Source organism: Onychostoma macrolepis, chromosome 11 (genome assembly GCF_012432095.1).
Source record: "Onychostoma macrolepis isolate SWU-2019 chromosome 11, ASM1243209v1, whole genome shotgun sequence".
In the NCBI taxonomy this organism is placed as follows: domain Eukaryota; kingdom Metazoa; phylum Chordata; class Actinopteri; order Cypriniformes; family Cyprinidae; genus Onychostoma; species Onychostoma macrolepis.
Window position 1 is genome coordinate 14,964,030 of NC_081165.1, and position 21,516 is coordinate 14,985,545.

Below are 21,516 nucleotides of genomic sequence, written 5' to 3' on the forward strand. Positions count from 1 at the left end.
CTAATGATCATTTTAAAATATAATTTGAAGAAGTGTTCTTTCACAAAATGATTTGTGAATTGTAGTCTATATATAACTATAAAATATACTAAATTTTTCTCCCCCTTCACCAGGCACTCATTTCACTTTTATTTCTTTCAGGATAATTAATTGAATTCACGTGTTGTAAATCAGTCTGTAGCCTATAGCACATATAGCCCCTAAATTTAGCGATCAACTATGCATATTATATACTTAACATTTAACATACAACATTTTGTCTTTGTTACTCTTAGTTATAAAGAATGGTAGCACAGCATTTTTGAATGACTGTCTTCATGAGTTTGTCTGCATCCATATTGCAGGTTTCCTCTCACATAAAGTATGGTAGCAGTTATTTCTTCTAGTTCTTTCAAAGTGGTTCTTTCTGAGTTTCTGCTCATATGTTTTTAAATCTGTTTCATTGAGGTTCCAAATAATGGCTCATTGGCTTAGATATAACAAACACCTAGCATATATTCTTCTTATGCACACATGCAAAGTATTTCTAAAAAAAGTATTTCTTTTAATTTTAATTACTTTTGAAGTATTTCATGTAATTTCTATTAAATTATGTTGTCTTTGATATTCTGTTACTAATAAAATAGTTTTGTTTTTTTCCACTGCTTGTCCTATTTTGGCACAATCCCTAAATTGAACTTGAGTAGTTTTACTAAGGGCACCCATCTCACATTAAATTAAACTTATGTAAAAACATATTCTACCCGACTTCCTGATATAAATTACTATAAATTTGATATGGGAATTAATACTGAGACACTAATTTGGGCAAAGAGCACTAATGACTTGTTTAAGACTTGAAGTTAAAAGTTGAGGACTTACAACTCGACTTGGACTTGCCTATTTTGACTCGAGACTTGACTTGGGACTTGTCTGTCTTGACTCGGGAGTTGACTCGAGACTTGAATGCAAAGACTCGAGACTTACTTGTGACTTGCAAAACAATGACTTGGTCCCACCTCTGGAGAAACCATTCAGCATGCGTGCAAGTTCAAGATCGTTTGCAATTCATAGATTTCACATCTGAAAGATAGGTGTATGTGTGTTTTCTGTGCATACGTTCATTCTATGAATCACATGCATATTTGAGAAATGATCGTAAGATCGAATTTAGGATGGTTTCTGCGCAGAATTTATAAATGAGGCCACATATCTCTAGGTAAGAAAATGAAGAAAGCAGTCAGTGCAACCTGACAAAACTCTGTGTGCACCTACAGTATTGATTGCATAGGTGACTGTTCAGAAGCCTACCTGTATTCTCTGTAGGTGGTTTGGGCTTGGAAAGTCAGATGAAATTTCCTGTAGATTTCTGTTCCAGTTCTGCTTCTTCTTTTCCTGTTTATAGGCTACACACAAAGTATTACTAATTTCCTGGTGAGTTTTCGGTCCCACTTTATATTAGGTGGCTTTAACTACTATGTACTTACATTTAAATTAATCATTTGATACAATGCACGTATTGTGTACATACATGTTTTTACATTGTACTAATATTTTTAAAAATACCTATATGTAATTACATCTGTAATTAATTTCTGCAATTAAATTTATAATTACACTGTTGACCCATCCCTTACACCTTAACACACCCTTAAACCTACCCATACCACCAAACCTGTCCCTAACCTTACCCGTATCCCACCTCAATAGCAGCAAAAGTGTTTTGCAATACAATATGACCACAATAAGTACATTGTACTTATTTTTTGATGTAAGTACATAGTAGTTAAGGCCATCTAATAAAGTGGGACCGAGTTTTATTTATGTAGCCAGTAATGCCCGACTAATTTTCTCAAACAAGGAGCTAGTGTCCATTGTGGTTGTGATGTATTCTTCCTCTGGTGAAATTTCCATGGAAACACTAGTAGGCTACCATATAGCCATGACATTAATGAGAGGTCTAAGCAGCTTGGGGGCAAACTTGAATAAATAATTAATTAACACTTAACTTTTTTTTTAAAGCATCATGATGTGTTGCCCTGTCTGATGATAAGTAGCTACTGGAATAACAGATGTCAAAGCTGACTCCGATCAAAATAAAATGACACGTAGTCGTGACCTATTCAGCCTATTCAGTTGTTCTCAAAACCTAGCTGATCCAGTTTTTTACGATGAGTAGAGATGTAACATGACAAACCTCTAAAACACTATTCTCTGCAACACTGTATTGCAACAGCAGCCTCATAACTAACACGACTCTATACTCACTATGGGGCAGATGAAGCATTGAAAGATCCGATTTAGACAGTGCATAGATTTTTTTTGTAGCAATATTCAAAATAATATGATAACATTAAACAATTATTAAATTAATATATGCATAACAGTGAAATTTAATTACATGTTTTTTGACTTTTGCTTGCAAGTCTGAGTTGAAATGCTGTGAAATTCTTTCAAAATACAGGGCTGTGACAGCTGTGGTTGTAATACATGGGTGAACAAGTAAGTATTTTTGTACTGAATGGTGCTTATTTCTTGAAATGAACTACTTTCCACATATATTCCACGGAAAAGACAACCTGCCACTCCTGACATTTTCGCTCAGGCACCTATTCATCTCCTTAAGCTCATCCTTGACAGTTCGGACATCCTCTTCCTCCAGGTTGTGACTTCCCCACACACTCTCTGTCCATTACTGTTGAAGGTCACACAGTTGTTGGCCCCTGGAGTGTTAAATGCCTGGGAGTCGTCCAAGATATCTTGACCTTTACGGATCACTTTGTGCCAAATGCACACTCCAGCCTCTTCACGTCCCTAAACTTCCAGCGCTCACTGCAACCTCACTGCACTCAGCCTCTTGTTCTGTTCATCTCTTCACTTAGGGACTGTAAATCATTCTTTTCTGTGTGACCGCTTGAAAACATCCATCAATAGGCCCCCTTATGCAATCATGGGAAATTCTCACGCTGTGTCTCTACTCTTGTGTCTCTGGTGACTCCCCAATGCTGCCAAAATGAATATTCAAGTCATTTTTCAGGCCACAGTGCAGGCAACAGATGGTCTATCAAGCATGATCTAAGCATGTGCATCTAATCTCTCTTCCCATGAAAGGCACTTCAAAGGTGTTACATCACACTTTTGCCTGAGGTCCGCTCATATATTTAGGCAAGTATTTGTGTGCATAATTTAGTTTATTACAATTTTCTCTGGAAATTTCTTGTTGTTGTGCTTTTAAGACCTCATGCACCCTAATCAACTTTTCTACTGAGTACGACATTGTTTCTAACTGTGCCATCATTCATAAACAGATTCATAATAATACATGCTGAAATGTGCCGCACAAACTCTGACTGAAATTAACAGAGAAATATTTCAATATGGAGTTCACCTGAAAGGTTTGAAAGTCATATATCATTTTAAAATAGGTGTCTCTTTTTAGCTTGATCCTTATTTTGAAAAGGGAAAATAAGACAATGGGAATATTAAGCAAATTTATCTGATAAACTTTTTGCTGTTTTCGCAACACAATTTAAATTCATATAATCAGGTTTATTTGTTACAACTGGAATTATTCAAAATTGCTGCAATAAACTCTTTTGCTTGTCTTCTGTTTTTAATCAAGAGTTTGACTAAACCTCAGAAATAAAAGCCCAAGAGCAATCAAAATCAATTCCATTTATGCTTAAACTGTCAAAAGGAACTGATTAATTTTGGCTATTAGCTACTTCAAGATTGCAAAGTGTATTGGATTTGAGAACAATTTTAGGAGACAAGAACCAAGAAACCTCAAACTGTTTAGTATAAAACAGTTTTGACAGTAGACTGACCTCCTTTTTTTTTTTTTTTTTTCTGGTGGTCTTTGAGATCATGCTTCCCGTAGAGATTCAGTTTCATCTTACAGTTCTGAAGGTCCAGTGCCGTGCCAGCATGTCCACGCAACATTATCCAGCACATTCACAGTCACACAGATACTTATTCAGGTCAGCCTGCCACAATGAGACAATGCTCGTTGGCGTGCGAACGGGCAGCATTTGACCTCATAGCTACATGAAAGGGTTCCAGGGCACAGAAGAAGTGCAAGACCAAACAAAACATGAAAAATGAGAAAATTAGAATGTCTTGTGGCTGTTTATGTCTGCGTTCCTACATCACACTGAAATATCAGTGCCCTGAACCTGCCTGAACTCTGTGTGCTTTTCAAGTTATAAGATTATGACTTTTATAATAAGCTCTGATCTTGTTTAGATATTTCTGTCTGGCTCTTATCTAATTTTAATAGTAGCCCTAGAGGGGAGTTCAAAATGGTACAGTCTAGTACAGCTCATAAGGACAAGGAGAGTTTTAATTTTGGTGACTAAAAGTCTTAAATTGCCTTAAACCGTTCTTTTTGAATATTGCTGACATTATCTTTAATGTATATGTGTATTCAATCTACTTTGACTTTTTAGTGTACCAGTTTTTTAATAAATGAAATCCTTTTTTTTTTTTCTTCCCTGGCCTCCATTTATTTCTTTAATATATACATTCTTGAAAAAGAGAAGGTATGGTGAGTTTATTGTCTTTTAACCCATATTAAAAACTACAAAAGCAGACAGACGGCAAATGCTGGAGCTAATTTTGTTGTATCTTTTTGCATGAGTGGAAAGAAATTTCATTACATCTGAATTTTCCAGTGTTTATGAAATGTGATACAGCAGCACAGATAAGGTGGATCATATCTGCTGTTTTAACTTTTATTTTAGTGTGTGTTTTCAATATTTCCAGATTAAGAAGGTTTATGTTAGCTATGCTGATAATACCACTGAACCAATAAACAGTGTTTGATCTTTGTATTTTCTGTTCTTTATGAAAAAAAAAAAAAGCCTCAGAAGATCATGCTGATCACATGTTATTTTTATTAGTATCATTTCATGCCAACACCCTATCATTATACTTTCAATGACTAGCAGTGTATGTTTCAGAAAAATGCATGATAAAAATAAACATCTATCCACTCACCCCACTCCATCACTGAAGTTTCCATATAAACAATATACAAGCCTGTTTCACATGCCATATGAACAGTTTCAAATGATCTTTGGCTTTCTTTGCAAAAAGATTAACATTTATTGTTCTGAAAAATAACATGTTAGTTTCTGTGATTATGCTATTAGTTTGACACAGGTTAATTAAGGTAGCATCCATGTTCCCCCTACTTCCTGAGCCTACAATTATGAGCCTGAGCCATGCATAAAATAAGTTAAATAAAATGATCATGTTCTGTAATTGTTGTTAATGACCAACAAAAACAGTATCTGATCATTTTGAAATGTTTAGTGAATCATATTCACAAAAAAATGTGATTATTATTATTTCTAGACATTTTATAGATATTAGTTATTTTTAATCAATTCACAGTGTTGACTACAATTAAAGAAACAAGAAAATTATGTATTGCATCATGTAATGGTTTTAGTGTGTCACTAATTATCACATCCTGGTTACTGATGCATGTAGGTGGACAGCAGAGGATGCTATTTCTGTAATCCATATTGTGTTGTTGAGCACAAAGGCAATGAATGGAATAAAATGATCCCATTTTCATAATTTCCTTCAATTGCATAGAAAGCCACTGTAGATTTCTTGTATGGCTGTTTTTAATAGGAACAAAGGATTTAGAAATGTACTTACAATTTTCTTTGGGGGAGGGTGTAATTAATATACGGGTCTTTCTCATAATCTAAAAATGCATGCTGAGAAACATATTTTGTATAATTCACAATGAAAAGTCATTTTCAAGAAATACACGTAGTACATTCACATAGATTTCTTGGCCTTCTATGTTTGTTCACAACAATCTGAAATATAGTGGTTAGTACACTTTAAAGGGTCTCTAATTACTTGGTTCTTTAATTATTTTATGGATTGTCGCATGGTCTGCTGGTTTGAATGTATAATCACTGCATTTGTATGATTCTGTGCTGGTGTCTTAAAAGAATAGCTCACTCTAAAATGAAAGCTGAAAATTAAAAATTTTTAAACTTACCTACCTGAAAGTAAACTGAAATACTTTCTCTGTTCCACAGAACACAAAAGTTGAATACCTTGGTTGGTCTATTTTATCCAAAGAAAGTGTAATGTGAACCAGGGCTGTCAAGCTCCACACCTGCCAAACAACTCCATACATTGTTCATAAATGTGGTCTATATGTGACTCATGTACTGCATTATTATACAGTATTTGCTCTGTATACCCCTTCAATCAACAGCCTACACACCAAGCAGTGAACAGTTTTCCAAACTTTGGTTTATTTTTTTTTGACCAGTTTCCTGTCATTTTTTTGAAGGCTTTCTGATTGAAAACATGGGCAGCCCAGTCAAGCCTTTCATTTGAGATGACGTGGTGTCAAGAGACACGACACAACAACTACATACTTCAGAGTTGCCGGTCATTCATAAAGAAAAGAACCAAAATAAAATTGGGCAATTCAAAATTTCTAGCTGCCTCATCCTGACACGTCTACATTTAATCTGTCACTTCACAGACCTTCTCAAACCACTGTCACTGTCCCACATATAAATGATTTTTTTTAAGTCAAGCATGGTCAAATCTAAAAGAAGAGAATGTCAAAACGAATATCACCTTCCCATATTATTCATAAGATTCATTCATGATTTAGTGCACATTACTGCATATGCTTTGAAAACAGTTTTGTTGGGGGGAAAATAAACTTTCTATTGCAATTTGGATGTAAATGATTGCATTCAGCTATTGAGTTATTTGATTTCTCTCAGAATGACAATATCACTTTGGCATAATTTTACTGCGACACCCAGTCCCATGACAGTTGTAATGAAACTGAAATGCAATAAACTCCTTCTCGTCATGTGTTTCACATTGAAATTGGGGGCAAACCAAGCCAGTCGATTTGATCAGTCATACTTTAAAATACATTTTAGCTTTTCTATCCACTTTTTTTCCTGAGTAACTGTTGAATGCCAGCATGATGGATTCTAACTTCCTTTTAGATGTTATCGTTTTCCAGTCTCCACAAAAATCTATATTTATTTATAAATTAGTTGTGTAATAATCCAGACAATGTACAGTCCACTGTCATTATCTGACAGAACAAAAAAAAAAAAAATTAAATAAAAAAAAATGAAACTTTTTGAGAATCATTAAGTGAAGTGGACAGTGACATGCTTTTTAGAAGAGCTTTGTGCATCTGTCTAATATTTCCTCAGGCTAAATTAAGATTTCATTAGAAATCATGCATAGCCTGTCAGAGAAACAGTTACATCTTTACAACTCCTTACAAAAGGAGTACAGGGCACCCAACTCATTTCCCACTGTTTACCAGTTCAGGAGCTTTGAATGGGGAAGAAGTCTCCAAATGCTGGAGAGTTGTCACAAATGCTGCAGAGCTTTTCATCTGAAGAAGCCAGAAATAGGCATGGAAGAAGTGAATAACATCTCTGCAGTAAGAAATATGTGTCTAATTACAAGAACATGAGAATGATGTTCTTTCAATGGACTCTGTACTCGATAAAATACCAGGAATTCAGTCTATTTTAATGCACGTCATTTTATTAAGCACAGAATGCTTGGTAGTTACTTTACACACTTGCTTTTACCTTTTTGCTGGATAAACTGCATAGGATGTATGTTTTAGCCTACACTCTAAAAATGTTGGGTTAAATACAACCCAGTGCTGGGTAAATATTGGACAGAACACATGCTGGGTTGTTTTCAACCAATATTTGGGTTAAATGTTTAACCCAACCTTCTGGGAAGTAATTCAACCGCTGGGGAAAAACAACCCAATCGCTGGGTTCGTCCATATTTTTTGCAGCGCTGGGTTGTATTTAATCCAGCAATTTTTAGAGTGTAATAACTCACTTTTTACACCATTTATCTAAATCATGAATGAGGACGTGACGATTTACAGTAGACTGACTGCTTCTGTTATTAAATTTTATATGCGGTATGTATGTATGTGTGTGTGTGTGTGTGTGTATATATATATATATATATATATATATATATAATACAATTACATTTTAAAGAGAATATCGATACATTTTATTTGTGTTTGTAAACTTCTGTAGTTTATTAAGATTTTTTTCTTTCTGTATGATGTGGCTTTTTACGTAATAAGTACATTTTGTTTCTCAAGCAAAACAGTCAACAGTTATGTACAGTCAAGTAGCTCAGGAAGTGTTTTCAGTGTTTTTACCTAATTAAAGCGATAGCATCAGAGGACAGAAGCTTGTAAAAAATATCTGATGAAAGATCAAAGGCTATAGCTTGTTTTTGCAAGGTCTTAGCCAAGAAATTGACAGATTACCCAAACAACAGAATAATTAAATGAATAATCTGGAGCCTCGTACAACATGATGCACACAGTTATATACACAGAAAACTCTCATCTGTACACAATTTATTTTCAGAAATACTAAAAATGTGTATGTATATACATATATATATATATAAATACTGATATGTTGTTATATAGAGTCATGCCCACATGCTTGTGTACCTCAAATGCTGTGGTGTCCAGTCACGTATTTGATGCAGTGCCTGCCAAACTGCTTTGATCAATTTCCCACGATACCCTGATATTGATGATGAGGTATTTACAGGAAGTGCACAGCCCATTGCACATGCCCAGAGGAGAGATACTGTCCATTACAGAACAAAAATAGACCTGCATTTAGCATTCCAGTTGAAGTCAGTTTGATTGTGAAAACATTGTTTAAAAGTTTTTTTGTTTTTTTTTAATTGTGCGAAGTGCCCATCTTTATGTTGTATCCTAATGTTATAAAACTAGATCAAATGTTTCATTAGACATTATACGTCAAAACGTTAGACATGCTGCTAGATTGATGTGACTGGGTATCTGCAGCAGTGTGGGACACATGAAGACTCATTTTTGTACCAGAACAATACGATTCCAAGTCTGCAATTTACAGTACCACGACAATAAATCCAGCCTCGTCATTTTTGACATTTAGTGCAAACGTGTGATTAATGACTTAAAGGTGCAAATTCACACTAAAAGCATGCACTCACGCGCGCGCACAAACACTCACACAGATGTGCATAAGGAAATCTCCTTGTTCTAAAGTGACAAGAATCACTGTTCTAAAGTGACGTCAAAACCCATATCAGGGGAAATGTTAAATGCCATGTTATTTGAAAACACACAACACTTTTAGTTATGACTGCAGCTTTCATTTTTTACTAACCAGCAGCACTAACACAGCATCATTCTGAATAAATACAACCACTCATTATTTGTGCTAATTACTATTTGTACTTATCACAATATATCACTATAAACACTTACAGTATAAACAAGATACATTCTTGGTGAAAGCAACCAGCAGAATAAGTTCGGGGGTTTGACCATCTGTCCGCCCAACCAATGGCAGATAGGGGGAGTGTTCAGGAAACCTGTTTGAAAACATTCATTATTATTTTGCAGTTTTGTTTGATGCTGCAGAAATGACACATTCTACCATTAAAATGAGTAAACAATCATCACTGTCGGATGAACAGAATACACTGCAGGAAAGATGCCTACTATCCATTCCTTCATAACGGATGTATTTTCTCTCCCTATTAAAAGTAATTTGCACTGTGGCAGTGACTGATTTTCTTATCTATATCTCTGTGTGTATATTGCCTTCACTGTCAATAATGAGGGCAATTATATGCTTAGAGTAGTATCATTCAAATTATTATTTTAGTATCATTCAAATATTATTATATATTTTGTATTAATAATTTTAATTAGTTTTAATTACATTTTTTTAATTATATTTTCCATTTTAATTTTAATTAGTTTTAGTAATTTTTCTGTACACTGTAAAAAGTGATAAGTTGACTTAACTTAATTAGAAAAAAAATTGAGGAAACCCGTTGCCTTAAAATTTTTAAGTAAATGATAATTAAAAAAAATAAGTTAATTGAATTGTCAACTTTTTTATTATTATTATTATTATGTACTTAATCATTTTAAGGCAATGGGTTTCCTCAATTTTTTTTTAAGTTAAGTCATCACTTTTTACAGTGTAGTTACAAGTCTATAGCTTTTATTCATTTTTATTTCAGTTATAGTCTTAGTACATCAAGTTCATCTAATTTAAAATAATAAATGTTGCCTTGACAACTAGCACAAATAAAATAAGTTAATTTTTTTAAATATATATTTTATTTCATTAAACATTTATTATAATTCAAATAACAAACATTTTGTTATGGTTTTAGTTTTTGCTAACTACAACAACCCTAATTTACAGGAGAAAAGGTCATAAAACAAAGCAAAAACAGTAATGGGGTGAGTGTAGGCAAACAAATAAAGTCTTTATCTGCTCCCAAATGGAAAAACATTAATAAGAGATTGATTATTTGACAACAGAGAAAATAAAACAGTGGGAAAACAGTGGTACAAGCATTCTTAAAAGGTCCGACTGACCTCAACACCACTTTCTGCTCCCATACATCTATTTTTACTCAGTCTAATCTCCTCAAGTTTCCCTAAGGGACAGACATGGCTCTGTTATATATCTCTAAGAAGGGGTTGGTGAGAAAATACTTGGTGAGAAAATACTGATTTACAAATGGAAGAAAAAATAATAATCCACCTAAATTCTGTCTGAACATCAATATCTGATCTGGACAAACATTGGGGACCTCCAAATGAGTTTTGATCCCACATGGTTTATTAAAAGGTACTGTATGTTCATCCAACATGATGCATTTAAATGTCATTGCTTTTATCTTTCTTAGAATCAATCAGACTAATAATTATGCACTGGTTGCTCAGCTCATCCAAGAGGTCAAGGTTAAGCATGGTCCAGTTCGCCCCTTCTGGTAAATTTTGTAACTACACCACTCTCATGGGACAAAAGGCATCTTTATCCTTCATCTTCCCCTATTTGTCACAGTATTATCTCTCCATTACTAATAGTTGACTGCCTTTTTCTTTTGTTTTGTTGTCTTTTCAGAATTGCTTGTAGATTATTGTACTATTTGTACACACCAACTTTCAAAAATGGACAATCCCATGTAATGTGCAGCTATTTTAGCGAGTAAATGCACCACTTTATTCACAAAGTCAAATACACTTGAGTTTCTTCATGTGAAACAAGATCACAAGCCCACAACAACAACAACATGATTGCACATTAACTTCATTACAGGTCAAAAAGTTTTCTTTTCATCTTATACCATCCTTTTTAGATAAAAGAGCAGCAGTCTACGACATGTACAAAATGAAAAGCTCCATCAGTTTGCTACTATGCTCTTGGGCAAATACAATAAAAAAGCAACATGAAGGACTGAACCACAAAACAGCAATGCAGAAAAGAATTTCTATTTCTTGGAAATACAAAGAGTTATCCCCCTAAAGGCATCACAAAAGCATGTGTCCTTCAGCAAATCCAGCCCATTTCTTACCAGGTTTCACCTTGTACACAATACTGATGAAATAATACAGAAGAACATTAGCCAATGATCTTTTTCTTTACTTTTTACTTTTATCATGTAAAGCAGACAAGGATGCTATTTTTGTTCACATTTAAAAGCAATGAAAGAAGTGCTTTTTCTGAATCAACCTCTGTAAACTTAACAGCAAAAATCTCCATGAAAAACATCCAAATATTCAGAATAATCACAGTCCTGGTTACCTCTATAAATTTATTAGAACTGCTCCCTGGTCTGTCTTTAATACACTTTGCACTTTTGTCACTTTTTCACTTTTGCATATGAAAAATAAAAACGATATTTTTGGTAGACCTTTCTTTGGTCTGATTGAATTTTTCAGTGTGTGGACAAATTCAGCTACTTATTGGACTTAGAACTGCAAGACACCATGAAAAATATCTATCCAAATACTGCAAAAAAAAAAAAATAATCTTTGTTCATTCCTTTACATTGAAATGTTACACGGTGGTCTGTACTTTCTTTTCAGTGAAATGGCCAAACGGGTTTGCAAATAATTCATAGCGGATTCACAGTAAGTAAAACATAGTATCAAGATACCTAAGAACATAGGGAACAAACAGCATGAACTCAATATCAATAGATCATGAGAAAATCCGATTAAGATCATGCAAATTCAAACAAATTAGCCAGCAATTCACTAAAATGTAAAATACTTGTGATAATCACCTTGTTCACATGTTTTTCAGTTGTTTTCTTATTTAAACATACATTAGATGGATATCTTTGACCATTTCATTACTTTTTTTTGCTATTTTCATGTTTTAAAATGTATAAAACATGTCTAGAGACACCTTTGTTCTGATCAGGTCTACTGTTGCGCTGAAGAGTCTCGTAAGTCTTGTATAAGTCCGTGAGAGTTTTTGAATTTTTAAAATTAGAATGTAATATATATTTTTTGTATTTTACTTTATTTTACCAGAAAGGTCCTGTTGAGATGCAGTGTCTCTTTTACCATGGAGTCCTTGTTCCAGGTTTGAACGTTTAGTTTAGGTTTTGCAACCGAAAAAAAAAAAAAAATCCTCTCTGTGCGTACCCTCAGATGAATTCCTGCAGGCCCCATGTGCCACTCAGTTTAAGCAAATTTATTCCAGGCAAGCATAGACATTTATCTTTAAAAATTTGCATTAACTAACAGTTAATTAACAGCATTAATTACCAACATTGATTGCAACCAGTGGCAGCGTTTCAAAAAACCATAGGGGAACGCCACCACTGATTGCAGCTGAGTTAGAATTCAGATACAGATAACTGAAAGTCTCCCGGTTTTTCATTTGTGCTTTCAGATAAGCAATAACCAATAATAACCAGCAGGCACAAAACCTTCCTAATTTTATGTGGTTTCTACAACCACTTTTTTTTCAATTATTTTCAAAGGAACAGTTCCCCCCAAAAATGGAAATTCGGTCAACAAACCTGTATGCTGCTGCAAATGTAAAATTTTAAACACTGCATACATTTTCATTTATGGGTGAACTATTTCTATAAAGTAACTGTAGAAGTAGTTGATGTTTAGCTCTAATGGCAGACAACGTTGCCATTGACAAGGCTGAAGCTGGCCACAGAATGGTTCTGGGTGCTTTTAATTGAACTCAGTCGTGTATTGTTACGCCTAGTGCTTTGTGAATGCATCAAGATGGACGGGCAGCAGCAGCAAAGCTGTTTGTTGAATTGCTTTCTAAAGGATTTGCTGAGCAGGTACAGAGCAAAGGGATTCACACAAGAGTTGGTGAAGGCAAGGATACGTGCGCACACGCTGGAGATGAAATGGGCCATTGAGGTGTCCACTTCTGTATAATGGTAGGACCGGTAGAGGTAAATCACATGGTTTGGGAGCCAGCAGATGGCAAAGAGACCCACAAACACCAGCACTGTCTTGGCAAGCCGCATCCGTGACTCAATCTATGGTTTACAAATATCACATGTGCAGAAAAGTCAAAAATCACAGATCATCTAATGATATTATTTTGAAGTTTCAGTGTGCAATTTTTCAATTAAAAATGCTTTTAAAAAATGCTATTCTATGCTATTCTATTCTACTTTCTGACCAGCCTGACAAAGCAACACAAGCTCAACCAAGGGTGTGATTTTATCTCTGTTATCCACATATTTTTAAATGCTTTAAAAAGCATAAGAAATGTATGATACAGGTACCTGTGAAACCAAATGGTCCTATATGTTTAGTACATATGTTTCCTTACATACATGTATGGTACCTTTCAAATACAGACTGTATTATTCATATAACAATTGAACAACAGGGCAGATGTTTCCGGTCTCATCTTGCATTGTAAACACCTTTCAAAAATGGCTCCCAAATCACCATTCAAGAACAATTGGGATAAACAGAGAGGTTCGCTTTAGCATTGCAGATGCAAGTTCTATATATAAAAAACATGTGTTTGGAAAAACTCATTCTTTGACTTAGAAAAAAATTCCATTTGTGACCCTGGACGACAAAACCAGTCTTAACTGTCAATTTTTTTTGAAGAAAATTTACAAAATATCTTCATGGAACCTGATCTTTACTTAATATCCTCATTATTTTTGGCATAAAAAAATAATAATTTTGACCCATACAATGTATTTTTGGCTATTGCTACAAATATACCCCAGCAACTTAAGACTAGTTTAGTGGTCCAGGAACACATTTAATTAAATTATTGAATTTCTAGATTAACACAGAAAAGCCTAAATTCAAAATTCAAACAAATCAATATTTTTTAAATTACATTGCGCTTGTCATAAACGCATCTCTTGAAGTTGGAATGTTAAAAATCATTCTAACTTCAACAAAAGCACTACTTCATCTTTAAACTCACCTGCCTCCGAATGTGTGCATTTCCCTCCACAGGCATGTTAATCGCACTCTGCATCAGACTCCTGGCAATAAAGATGTAGTACACAGAAATAATGAAGAGAGGAATGATGTATAGAATAAGGAAGGAGGCCATGGAATGGATTTTGGGGTGCAGGTCTCCAGCGTGAGGGTATGGGGCACATGCTTTAAAAGTCTCATTGGTTTCTGGGATGTTGAAGGTGTGTAGATCGGAGAACACCACCTCAGGAATGGCCAGGATCATGGACAGCAGCCAGATTGATGCAGCCCTAAGGCAGACCTTTAGCGAGGCTTTAGACGCCTGGATATCCATTGGCTTGACAATGGCCTTGTATCTAAGAGACAGAAAAAGACAGGGAACAGAAGGAGCCATTTTAATTAAGAATCTAACCTTAAGAACGAACACACATAAAAAGAAAATGATGACTATTTGGTTGAACAGACATGACTAATTAAATCATGGAATATGGCAGGATAAATAAAGGGGACTCTCATGCAACTGAGGTCTGTTAACCGCATTTTTATCTCTATGGACTGCTGTTCAGTCCTAATGTTCCCAACCGCCTAGTAGCATCACCATCACATGGTTCATTTTTCTCAAAATGAATCATGATATTATATTATATTGCTGTGAAAAAAAGTTAATTATAATTCACAAAAAAATGGGCCTAGAAACAAGATGACGACTGTAACATTACAGTACTACTCAAAGGTCATTTGCGCTGCAATTGCTAACTAAATTGCAAAATGGTACTAGCTGCATTTGTATGAAATAATACAGTGTGATTCATAATAGTTTCTAAGCAGTCAAAGATACAGCATTCCTATGGGTGATAAAGAATATTAGGAACTAAAACGCAAAAGTCGTATTCAGTAAGTAAACATCCCATTTATATTCTCCATGGGGAATTTTTATTTTAATTTTTTCACAGTAGCTTAAATTGTTAAATGACAGACCTACTCTGATTTATGAGGTTGCTAATAGATTATATCACATTTCACATGATTTAATCTTGGTGAAAAACTACACTACCCATAATTCTTCAAATGAATCAGAGAACTGAAACAAGCAAATCACCCCAAAAAGAGCTTTTTAGTGACCACCCACTCCTATGAAAAGTTTACATATTTGCAAATATATGCATATTTTGCAATTGATGTAAAATATATTGTTTCTACACATTTAATCATAATCTTTAGTAGTTGCTCATTTCTCTGTCACTTTTATTTCATTATCATTTGCAGTGCTTCATGAGATTCAAGGTCTTGTACCTTGGACTTTTTGTTCAATTTTCAAATACTTCTTGCTTCAAATTAAAGTTTGCAGTGTTGTGACACCTTATAGCTTGTAGTCAGGGGCGGATCTAGAAAATAATATTTAGGGTGGCAAAGGGGTGGCATGGGGTCTATGAGGGGTGGCAACACCAAAGCATGCAAAGATTTTGGGGATTTATTGTCTGACGTGCACAGTTATGTTCACAAATATTGCATTACCATTAAGTAATCATCTATACTGTTTAAAATGAAAAATAAATAACAACATTTCAATATCCATCATGGCACCAAGTCAATACACAATATGAAAAACTTCAACAGGTTATAAATGTTTCTGAGCTTGTATAATTAAAGAAGACATTCTGTTATTACCAGAGGTGGGAATGTCTGTAATCACCCAGAACACTATCAATAGTCTAGCAACACCCCAGCAGCTGCATAGCAAAAGCCTAGCAACCATACAGAATATCCTAGCAACCAACTAGCAACACTTTAGCAAACATCTAGAACATCTAACTGACCAAACTATTTATGTTTCTTAAACAAGACTTTAAGACAAGCCAGCATAAAATTGTCTTTCAAACTTTTCAATCTAGTTATTACAGGTAACCTATTCTTAAATGCTTACAAACAATTCAAATACACAGATGACTTTCCTGCCCAGTGAACACTCATGAGATCAATAACACTTAACAAAAAGCTCTTATTAGGATTCAATTATTTTTGCAGCTCAATCATGTCTATTACAGTATACAACATAAATTAAATTACAGATAATAATAATAATAATAATAATTCAGCAATTAACTTTTGGGAACGGATAATTTTCATTTTACTACTGGAAAGTAATCTTGCAGTAGATGAAAAACACTAGAAAAGTTAAAATACCAAAGAATTGTATATGAACTTGGTATGCACCACAATACAGTACAGTACAAAATAAAATAAAATAAAATAAAGTAAATTCAGCATCCTCTGCACATTTGGTCAAATTTCATTACAGTGTACAGTACTATAGCAGTTTCCTGGTCTCCTGACACAAGACTATATCTCTAGGCAGTCATTTCTCAGTTCTGCAAACATGCAGTACACATAAAAGATGGTTACAGATAAAAGTTGACAGTCACACGTTTGAAGGTGTACAACAGTTGAGTTTACTGTACATATAGAAGAGTGAAATTTCCATCATGTACTGGTAGGCTACTGTACTGTAATTATATTGAATGTGTAAGTATAAAACCCATGTATATTATTCGGTCAGGTCTCTCCGTTGTTAGGATGCAGAGATTCTGATTGGTGTCATCAGTTTTGCTGCCTAATCTCATTGTTAAACTTTTTGAGAAATGTGTCTTTGTTTTGAGAACTGAATTAATGGTTTGGGAAAATGGGCCAACTAAAATCAGTTATATTAAATTAACAATAGAGAAAACTGCAATACAAGATTCTTACCTAACTCTGCTATTAGTTTTCGTGATCGGCTCATGTTATTGTTTCGTCCGATATGGCAGAAAGGCCTCTATATCCATGATGAAAGTGGAGCGAGCGGTCGGAGAATCGGATCACCAAACAATTACGGGATGAATCTCAGAACACATCCGGACGGGATTAGATTTCTCAGAGGACTTCTGAATAAACCGAGAAGCCGTATCTGATTCACGAACAAATGGGCTGCGCTTTGTATTTTTGACTCAAAAAGAACCGGTTCTTAAGAGTCATTTGTTAATGAAGCCGACTACACTGGGCGCGCTGCGTGCAACCATCGCGCGCGGTCATCGCCGAGGCTGAAAAGTAGCACATGAAACACTGCTTACATTTATATTTTATTCTGTGATAATTCTGGGGTGGCAGGTGGGGTGGCACAGCTTTTTCTTAGGGTGGCACTTGCCACCCCGTGCCACCCCGGTAGATTCGCCCCTGCTTGTAGTTGGTTTGGTTCATGGCGTATAATGCTTTAAGGAACACTTAAAAAATCAAAAATCCCTATGGGAAAAATGAATAGAAAAATATTTCCAGAACCAAGACCGCTGAAAAAGTTTATCAGAAAATATCAGACCACTAGAAGGACTGACTAGTCATATATATATATATATATATATATATATATATATATATATATATATATTTTTTTTTTTTTTTTTTTTTAAGTTACCAAAAGTGTCACCAGCCTATCTATTCTAAAGCCCTGAATGCAGACCACAGGAAAAGATCCTCCCACATATGAGTGCCATCTACCATCTGTTCATGGCTGTTCACCTCCATATGAAATCAAGCCTCCAGTGCTAATTAGACTCCCACATAGGTCATGGAATAGTCTCTCTATTTGAACTATTTAGGCTTTTTTTTTTCTTTCATTTTCTTTACATCAGATAAAGACAAAAGTGCAGGCTAAGTGGAATTTCATTTCATTAAAATGCATTTGTATAGTGCATTTCCCAATAAAGCAGCTTTAAAAAGAACAGTGCCTAACAAACCCCTCAGTCAGTGACTCCTCATGAAATTCTGAGAAACCGTATTTCCTTTTTCGAATCATTTTATAAAGTCTAAATGAACAATAATTAATCTGAATTTTGATTGACTTTTGATTTCATAACAACACTAATCATGATATCACCACAGAACATCACCACTGTTTCTCGTTTAATCGGACAGCTAAGTGACCCTCAGTTGATCCATTGCTCTCGAGGTCCACGTGTTACTCTTGAGTGCTCTAGCATCAACACTAACAGGCAGAGAAAGCAGTTCCTTTTCCACCATCATTAGGCATGTTATTTTTCATTTCCACTCATCTGCTACGATCACACACACACCAAGTCACACACTTCCCCAGGAGAAAAGACAGACCATGAAGGCACACAATTGGAGTCTTGTGTGAATGGGATATAAATATAGAGTAGAACAGAACTGAATAGAATGTGTTCTGATCTGAACCACTAAAGTCAGGTTGCCTTCTCTTTTATATTGTGAATCAGATTTTGGTAGGTTCTCAGATTTTGAGAGTTTGTGTGTGTGTGTGTGTGTGTGTGTGTGTGTGTGTGTGTGTGTGTGTGTGTTGCTAAAACCTCTTAAATATAAAATTACATTAAAAAAATTAAAAAAATATATACATATATATATATATATATATATATATGTATATGGGTACGGAAAGTATTCAGACCCCCTTAAATTTTTCACTTTGTTATATTGCAGCCATTTGCTAAAATCATTTAAGTTAATTTTTTTTCCTCATTAATGTACACACAGCACCCCATATTGACAGAAAAACACAGGATTGTTGACATTTTGCAGATTTATTAAAAAGAGAAACTGAAATATCACATGGTCCTAAGTATTCAGACCCTTTGCTCAGTATTTAGTAGAAGCACCCTTTTGATCTAATACAGCCATGAGTCTTTTGGGAAAGATGCAACAAGTTTTTCACACCTGGATTTGGGGATCCTCTGCCATTCCTCCTTGCAGATCCTCTCCAGTTCTGTCAGGTTGGATGGTAAACGTTGGTGGACAGCCATTTTTAGGTCTCTCCAGAGATGCTCAATTGGGTTTAAGTCAGGGCTCTGGCTGGGCCATTCAAGAACAGTCACGGAGTTGTTGTGAAGCCACTCCTTCGTTATTTTAGCTGTGTGCTTAGGGTCATTGTCTTGTTGGAAGTTAAACCTTCGGCCCAGTCTGAGGTCCTGAGCACTCTGGAGAAGGTTTTCGTCCAGGATATCCCTGTACTTGGCCGCATTCATCTTTCCCTCGATTGCAACCAGTCGTCCTGTCCCTGCAGCTGAAAAACACCCCCACAGCAGGATGCTGCCACCACCATGCTTCACTGTTGGGGCTGTATTGGACAGGTGATGAGCAGTGCCTGGTTTTCTCAACACATACGTCTTCCATTTAAGGATTATGGAGGCCACTGTGCTCTTAGGAACCTTAAGTGCAGCAGAAATTTTTTTGTAACCTTGGCCAGATCTGTGCCTTGCCACAATTCTGTCTCTGAGCTCTTCAGGCAGTTCCTTTGACCTCATGATTCTCATTTGCTCTGTCATGCACTGTGAGCTAGACAGGTGTGTGGCTTTCCTAATCAAGTCCAATCAGTATAATCGAACACAGCTGGACTTAAATGAAGGTGTAGAACCATCTCAAGGATGATCAGAAGAAATGGACAGCACCTGAGTTAAATATATGAGTGTCACAGCAAAGGGTCTGAATACTTAGGACCATGTGATATTTCAGTTTTTCTTTTTTAATAAATCTGCAAAAATGTCAACAATTCTGTGTTTTTCTGTCAATATGGGGTGCTGTTTGTACATTAATGAGGAAAAAAAATGAACTTAAATGATTTTAGCAAATGGCTGCAATATAACAAAGAGTGAAAAATTTAAGGGGGTCTGAATAATTTCCGTACCCACTGTATGTATATATACACATATATATGTGATAATGACAGATGTATATGAACACAGGCACTGCTTTTCTCCTGAATTGTTTTGACAAGTGGGACAGATCATCAGCAGAAGTGGGACAGTGACTTTATAGTTTACATGTTGCATTGAATTTATTTCTTAGTTGATGCTTCAGTTAACTTTAACTACAATGAGCAATACATTTGTCACAGTATTTATCAATCACATTATAATAAAAATACTATTCATTGTTAGTTCATGGTAGGGTAATCCATTAAATAATATTAACAGATATAACTTTTGATGTTAATAATGAGTTGGTAAGTGTTGAAATTAACATTAACTACGATTCATAAATGCGTTAGAAGTATTTTTTATCATTGTTAGTTCATATAAATGTTAATAAACGGAACCTTATTTGTGTTGTTATTGGTATACCTTAAGTGTTACCATTCCTACTGAAAAATCATGTCATATCATCATATGTGGTAATGAAGGAATATCACATAATTTGTTACTGGTCTATCAGCCCTGTAACCTACTTAATCAAGGTCTACCAGTTCAGTCCCACCCCTGCCTGTTAGTCACACTATACTAGCTAATAATGACTAAACAAACCCAGGCTATTTAAAACAGACCCTTGCAAATAATTCAATATGATTCTCCATTTTAATCAATCCTTTTTTGTAGCTTATTTGTACTTTTGTAGAAGAGCATTCCCATTCTCAAGCTCGATAACATATGACTCTGATGAGGTAATTAATGACTTTCATATTTCAGTTGCTTCCTGATATTTAAAAGGCAATCAATCATGAAACGTAATGTCCCGTTTTACACGATTTCCTACTTTTGCTGAACTAATCATGATATGAAGAATGTGGGGAGAAAAAAGCTGTTTATGTTACTGTGAATAATGGGTTTAAACAGAAACAGCAGCCTTGTAAAATGTTGCCAAACAATTGAAGTTTTTGCTCTCTAAACCACGCTGAGGTAAATCAAGAATAGGCTATAGCTATATGTTGCTACCTGTCTGCTGCCAGCGCTGTGAGCGTGAACACCGAGACTCCGACCGACGTCAGCTGGATGAACGGGATGAGTTTACAGCCCGTCCGCCCGAAAATCCACTCATCCGCTAGAAACTTGCTGGCATCCACGGGCGCGCAGGTGACCAGCAGCAGCACGTCTCCCAGAGCGAGACTCGACATGAACAGATTGGGGACATTGCGCATGGATTTCACGATGCAAAACGTCCTAATGAGCGTCACATTACCAAGCAGTCCAGCAGTAATGAGGAGCGCGTAAACGGTGGCGATAATGATGCCTGATTGCAAGTGCGGATGCTCCGGAGCGGCGCTGATGTTGTTGCGCTCCGGAGTGTCGCCCAGAAACTTTACTTCGTCAGTCGGTGTTAATATTACGTCAGACATGTTATCGGATCAGCTCGTGTTCATTTTTAATGTCAAGTGTCCAGTATACACGAATATTGCAATGAATAGCCTACGGTTTGTTCCGGTGATATTCCTCTCCAGCGCATCCTGTGCGCAAATG

At 35.4% G+C, this 21,516-nt stretch overlaps 1 protein-coding gene across 1 annotated transcript; it reads right to left on the bottom strand.

Annotated features, from left to right (window-relative positions):
- Positions 1 to 11,037: 11,037 nt before the first annotated feature.
- On the bottom strand, positions 11,038 to 21,493 carry grpr (gastrin-releasing peptide receptor). Its single transcript, XM_058791595.1, has 3 exons — positions 20,995 to 21,493; positions 14,289 to 14,640; positions 11,038 to 13,368 (listed from the first exon to the last, which is right to left on the bottom strand). Exons 1-3 carry the CDS (start codon positions 21,393 to 21,395, stop codon positions 12,985 to 12,987), a joined length of 1,137 nt encoding a protein of 378 aa, XP_058647578.1. The 5' UTR covers positions 21,396 to 21,493; the 3' UTR covers positions 11,038 to 12,984.
- Positions 21,494 to 21,516: the final 23 nt, after the last annotated feature.

Coding starts and splice junctions, on each gene's coding strand:
- grpr (XM_058791595.1), bottom strand. CDS start 21,395: ATGTCTGACGTAATATTAACACCGACTGACGAAGTAAAGTTTCTGGGC. Junction 14,641..20,994: donor ACAGCGCTGGCAGCAGACAG/GTAGCAACATAT, acceptor TCTGTCTCTTAG/ATACAAGGCCATTGTCAAGC. Junction 13,369..14,288: donor ATGCACACATTCGGAGGCAG/GTGAGTTTAAAG, acceptor TGTAAACCATAG/ATTGAGTCACGGATGCGGCT.